Here is a 7,149-nt window from a genome sequence, read left to right on the forward strand (position 1 = left end):
TCCATTTTCCTCAAATTTTCGAAAAAACTCATTTTTCAATGCATGTTACTGCAAGGGAGATTGATCAATCCGTACAAAATTTTGAGACATTGAATGTGGGGTCGGAATGAGCAATTATACCAAATTTGGATGAAATCGGAGATGGTCGATTACAACGGATATAATCACTTGAGAGGAGATGACTCTTAAATAACCTTGACAATTGAATTTCGTAAAAAAATCAAGATAGAATATTTTAAGACCTTCTTCAAATTATTTGTTTTGACCAATACTAACATCCTGTGAAGAGAAATCTGAGGTGCATGTAAGTTAAATAATAAGTACCTTCGGGCATAGCGTGGGGGGTGACAAAAACTTTGAAAATGATATACAATGGCCTTAAACGTTGTATAAAATCTTGGGTAGACAATATAAAAATGTTTTTTTCAGTGCATATTGTTTCATGTTAAAAAAATCGATTTCACGCCACTCAACCTTAGACATAATTTTAAGGCAATCGAGTAGGTAGTTTTAGCCAAATTAGAAGGGATAGGTCTAACAAGCTAGTCGTCATATGTTCAAATCTCGGCTAGACGGTACTTGCTAGATAGAGTTAGTAGGACCACTGCACTAGTCCCATAATTGTCCTGTACTCAAAGAGCCGTCCGTCGATAAAGAAGGGTTAAGCCCTATGACCGACATCACATCAATATGAGAGTCAAACTTCAAAACTTTAGGAGCAATATTGAGAATATAATTTCGTATTATTTTAGAAAAAAAAATCGTAAAACCTTACTCGCAGCCGATAAAAAAAATTAATTCCATTTAAAAACATTCGTAGATCATTTATCCACCGTAAATATTGTTATTATGGAGGGTTCGTATTTGGTACGCGAGCACATTCGTAGCATATTTTGCACCAGAACCCTTTTGATGCGCGGTTTCTGTCTGGCAACGTTATCGACGTGATCAGGCTGTCAAGATCGCACGTAAGAGAAAATATAGTGGCACGATTATGTTCTGCTAATCGTAGTGGTTCTGTGGTTTGCGGCATCACCGGATATTCTTACGGTAATATGAAACACGAACACAGCTCCGATTTCCGATCATGTGAGCTTTTTTCGGAGAAAAATGAGATTTTTCTATTTTCCGATAAGTGTCGGTATTATGTTATTTTTATCAAAAGCTTTAATAAAATTTGTATAATACACGAAGCATTTTTTCAAATACAGTTATTCGTATAAAAATACTCTCGTTGTTTATACGAAACATTCAGGATTGATTCTACGAGTCTACTTCATGGTAAAAAAAAACGAAAGAATTCGTAGAACAAAGACTTGTTTTCGTACTATAAATCAAGTTTTATTATTAGTCTGTGCACAGACTCTGAAAGTTTTTCCACATCTGTCGTTTATCAAGAACAAGCTTTTTTATGTAACTTTATGATAAAACCAATGTTACGCAAACATTACATTATGAATTGTTAACGTAATGAAATTGAATTCGGCCACGCGTAACTCAATTAATTTAAAAATTCCACTAGATTCCACTCTGTTACTTCAAAACTTTCTTCAAGTTTCGTGTAGATTGCGCGGTAATATCAGTTTATTTCGACAAGCTTAAATCTAGGTATATCACATCGAAAGAAAATTATACAAACCACTCAAAACTGAGCCATACTTCAATTGCCAAATGTAAAAAGTTTCGAAAACGTCATTACTACCTCATACTGATGGTTCTGTTGCGTTAGGTTGCGCCAGTCTTGTCTTGATACCCATTTCGTACCACTTGTTGCGAACAAAGGTTTCACAGTAAAGTAAAATCACTCGTTGCTTAACATTTTCTCGCCAAAATTAGACGATACAGGGTGAAAGAGGTACAAAACATGTGCAAATAAAACATTTCAATGTTTTTGATAGAGCGAGAAACTTTGCGTTTAAAGAGTTTTTGATTGTGAGAATTGAGTCTGTTCTGCGAGTCTACGTTATAATAATTTTAATTGTTCAATCGACAACTGGCTGTAATCCCCCTCTTCATAAATAAATATCAAGGTGGCTACCAATTTGAACACCGGGGTGACGTTGATCTGTTTTGAACTAAAAAGTTCGATTGATTCGATTGTTTTCAGTTCATTTATAAATATCGTCGTCCCTCTAAAAATTCATCAGTGTTTGTCGCAATGAACAGTCTCCGTCTGTTAATGCTGCTAGTGGCGGTAGCGGTAGTATCAGGTAGTCCGGCATCTGATTATAGGATCCCAATACATCGCAAGCATAAACGTGGAGAACGTAATTTTGCTGTACGGCCCTACAATGAAGTTGGTAAGTGGTAGAAATTGTTTGAAAACTGAACATAGTGAACACAACATACGATTGACCACAGGACGACGGTTGCGGAATTTTAACCGGAAGCTGAACAAAACATTTGCGTTTGAGCAAGGCATGGGATATTACTATCAATATGACATAATGCTGAAGCCAGATGTTGAGCAGAATGCATTACCCACGAAAGCTACGAATCGTTGGCCGGACGCTATTGTACCTTACGAAATTATTGGAACTTTTAGTAAGCGTCCATCAACACATTTTTATAGCTGGCGTGATGTTTATTATTTTTCATAATCCTCCTCCGTAATCCAGCTCCTAGTGAACTAGCCAACATACAAAAAACAATCGCGCAGTATAAGGCCGAAACATGCGTACGATTTGTTCCTCATACCACGGAAACTAATTATATCAAAATAAATAACAGCGAGACTGGATGTTGGTCTTACGTTGGTAGAAACATGGACAATACATATAACATGGTAAACCTGCAGAATCCGAGCTGTATGTCGACTGGAACGGTAGCTCATGAGTTCATGCACACGCTTGGATTCTATCATGAGTTTACGCGTCCTGACCGTGATAATTATGTATCAATCAATACATCTGCCTTACTGTCGCAATATCAAACAAGTTAGTGTTGGTTAAAATTCGTTAAAATTGAGTTATTCATAATCTCAACATTTCAATAGCATCTTTTTATAATGCCAATTTTGCCAAATATTCGGAAAGTCAGGTGGAGCTGTATGGAATCCCTTATTATTATGGCAGCGTAATGCACTATTCGAAATGGGGAGGTGCTGCTAGTTATGCCTATCCAGTGATGAATAATTTGGTAAGATTCTCGGTAAGTTTTGCGACAAAACTCGGTTAATTACTTTCGACCAATTGCAGTTGCCCTGGACTGGAGATTTCGGCAACGATACTGGATTGTCTGCCCCGGATGTTTTAGCAATCAATTACATGTATTGCAATTCAACAAGTATCGGTACAACTACACCAGCTCCGGTAAATCTTACAAGAAATTGATAATAAACCGGAGGTTTAATGTTTTTTTTCGAAATTACTTTTTCGTGATAGGTAACTATCACTACTGCAGCATCAACAACGACAACCACTACTAAGGCACCAACGACGACGACCACTACTGCAGCACCAACGACGACAACGACGACAACCACAACCACAACAACGACAACTACCGTTAAAGTAAGTATTAATTTAATATTGATCATCAATCATCATTAACCGTATATCAAACTATCAATAATGATTGATTCTAGTCATTTACATCATGAAATAATCTAATATTTTATCAGTACAATATAATTACCTTGAACGTTTTCTTTACGATTAAAACACAGAGAAACAATATATCCGTTACCGTAGCAACTAGCGACTTCGAAATGCTTTGATGAAAAGTTCTGTTTTGTGATGCGAGCGCCGCGTAGTGGTAGCATTACCACATGCTTTAAAGCTCGCTTTAAAGCTTTTACACGTGGCACGAGATTAAGATGAATATCTGTTCTCTGTGATTAAAATATCGGTTATCGACTATATCAATAATATTCTCATCTGTTTACATAAAGAATAGTTAAAACTTAGTTTTATGTTAATTATGTTTTGAAATTCATCAATGCATTAAAGTTACATTTATGTTTTAAAGTCCAACCTAATATATTTGCTGTGCTTGAATTTTTTATCATTTGTTGTAAAATGAACTTCCTCTATATTTCAGCCTACAACGACAACAGTGGCTTCAACGACAACTACAACGGTAAGGATCAAGAAATTTAGTACAATATGGGTTTCATTGAACATTTATAAAGGTTGAGTTATCGGTTGTTGTTATAAATTGCAATTTGTTTGTTTTCTTTTCAGACCACTCCTGCACCCGGTAGTAAAAGAAAAGCGGTCTGCTGGATGTATATCTTCAGAATTTGCATTATCAGGTTTTAGGATTAATTTTTTAAAATCCCCATGAGTTGTCGTAATACAAGTCGGTTTAACATATGTGTTTGAATTTGCTTCATTTTCTAATAGATCATAATATGAGTTCTGCCTTAATCGTTAGGTTCCCAAGTTTGCTTGAAGAACAAATTGCGGGAAAAATTGTTCGATCCACAACAAAACCAGGTCATGTGAAGTCAAGTGTTTTAAAGTATAAATTTATTCTTAGGCCTCTTGTTGACTCAATAGCGTTATTTCAAGGGAAATGAAGTGCGGTACACAGAGAACATGCGGATAATGTAACAATAATAGACCTCATGACTACTGGACAAGTATTGGCGCTGGCTTCACTGGATATACACAGGCTATATTTGTTGAACAACTTACGTCAAACTTGTTTTGGTTCGCCTCCGAAATTTGATAAGCAACTAACAGCTGTTTTGATAAAAGATATATGGCGAAGATTCCACCTTTTTAGACTCCCACGCGAAAATTATTAGCGTGGTTATTTTCTGCGTGTCCCACACATGTTTGCAATTTGGCAATTTGAACCATCAGTCTTTCACCCCCTCTTGGAAATTGACTTGAAAAATCGGAGGGCAAAAAAATAATAATTTGTGGGATATAAGTTAATTTTTTTTTATAAAATCAACTGTCTGTGGGCTCTACAGCAAAAAAAACCCGAAAAATGAGTGTACGAGTGGTGTTCGCTTCTAGCACGAAACAGAAATGGCAATTCAAACAATGGATTTTCCGAAAATCGTCAAAAAATTCTTTGCTATTGATCTGTTTGTAGGTTTTTGCTTAGAAAACAGTAATGTATATATGAAAAGCAAGAATAAATTTGGTTTTAACGTTTCAACACTGAGCAAAAAGGCTTAAAAGGCATATTTTTTGCTCGATGAAAAAAATTTCATTGTTTTTTTTCGTCCCCCCTTTCAGTAGCCCAACACCGGGAGGACAAAAACTTTATGAAATATTTATAATGGCCTAATTATTATTAAAATATGAATTTACGTAGGACTCGTAAAATTGCTGCAAGGAACAATAATAGCATTAAATGATGATCCAGCTTGGTGGCTGCATAGATATTTAACTACTACTACTACTACTACTACTACTACTACTACTACTACTACTACTACTACTACTACTACTACTACTACTACTACTACTACTACTACTACTACTACTACTACTACTACTACTACTACTACTACTACTACTACTACTACTACTACTACTACTACTACTACTACTACTACTACTACTACTACTACTACTACTACTACTACTACTACTACTACTACTACTACTACTACTACTACTACTACTACTACTACTACTACTACTACTACTACTACTACTACTACTACTACTACTACTACTACTACTACTACTACTACTACTACTACTACTACTACTACTACTACTACTACTACTACTACTACTACTACTACTACTACTACTACTACTACTACTACTACTACTACTACTACTACTACTACTACTACTACTACTACTACTACTACTACTACTACTACTACTACTACTACTACTACTACTACTACTACTACTACTACTACTACTACTACTACTACTACTACTACTACTACTACTACTACTACTACTACTACTACTACTACTACTACTACTACTACTACTACTACTACTACTACTACTACTACTACTACTACTACTACTACTACTACTACTAGTAAAACTTTTTTCTCTTAAATATGAGCATTTGGCAATGTATGGAAGACTTGTAGGTCACATAATTATCTATCTTCAAAAAAATTTCACCAATTTCTGAGAAGGCATTTTTGGGAAATCGATTTTTAATTTCCAAATTGCTTTTTCTTCAGTGTAGAAACATATTTTTTTCAGTATTTTTTATGAAAATTAAAAACATTTCGAATTATATTTTGTATTTAAAAAAAGAGAAAAAAATTGCGCCCTTCCCAAAAGTAAGTCCAGATCAATTTTGGAAAAACTAAGCATGCAAAGTTGTTTATTTACATGAACTCTCTACACACGCAAAGTTTCATTACATTCTGAGAGGGTGCTGCCAACTCCATTGACGAGTTGACGTGAAATCCGTCGTTCACTTGATTAGTTCTCGAGTTATGCAGAAATTTGTGTTTCATTTGCATGGGAGCCCCTCTTTTCCAGAGAGGGAGGGGACTCGAATCATCATAAGAACCTTTTTCGCCCTCAAAACCCCTGCGTACAAATTTTCACGCCGGTCGGTTCAGTAGTTGCCCCGTCTATAAGGAATATACATGCAGACAGACAGACAGAGAGACACACAGAAATTCATTTTTATAGGTATAGGTAACTGACCTAATTCAAGTGCAAAGCGCTGCTCAATCAATCGTGATACTTACAGTATGAACATCTTGAGCAATTTGTTTATTCCTCAATGAATTTCTTATCCCATGTTTTAAAGATTATTCGATGCAGACGAAGTAAGGATAAAGCAGGGCTGGCTAGTAAGTCTACCGATGCATGTTATCTTATTTTTAGTCCTTCGTTGACCTTTGCAATATTCAGGTCTCACACAAAATGTTTTTTTATGGATTTTAAGAGATTTCGTTAAGGAAAACCATGTATATGATGACATTTAACCTATAGTGTGCCGCTCATCCTTTCTAGCCTAACCTCATGACTCGATTCTTCTTCCAACGCCATCATACAGATGCTGATCCATTAAATTATGAGCAAGCTGAAGAAATGACATTTCAATATCCAGATACGCCTCAGCTCCTTCGTTTAATATTACACTTACATTGGTAGGAACAGATAAGACGGAAGATGGAAAAAGCCTGCCGAGATTTTCACCCTGAGAATATGTTGACTATCCATGCAAGGATGGAAAACGAACTTTCCATCT

The 7,149-nt window shown here is 35.7% G+C and overlaps 1 protein-coding gene across 1 annotated transcript; it reads left to right on the forward strand.

The window, feature by feature from the left end:
* Positions 1-2,158: 2,158 nt before the first annotated feature.
* LOC128739765 (zinc metalloproteinase nas-14-like) lies at positions 2,159-5,900 on the forward strand (the record flags this gene model as incomplete). Its single annotated transcript, XM_053835269.1, has 7 exons — positions 2,159-2,300; positions 2,362-2,544; positions 2,619-2,936; positions 2,996-3,138; positions 3,198-3,285; positions 3,403-3,512; positions 5,757-5,900. Coding segments are annotated over exons 1-7 (1,128 nt in total), but the record flags the coding sequence as incomplete, so codon positions are not given.
* Between the last annotated feature and the right edge of the window lie 1,249 nt (positions 5,901-7,149).

Source organism: Sabethes cyaneus, chromosome 3, assembly GCF_943734655.1.
Source record: "Sabethes cyaneus chromosome 3, idSabCyanKW18_F2, whole genome shotgun sequence".
Classification (NCBI taxonomy): Eukaryota; Metazoa; Arthropoda; class Insecta; order Diptera; family Culicidae; genus Sabethes; species Sabethes cyaneus.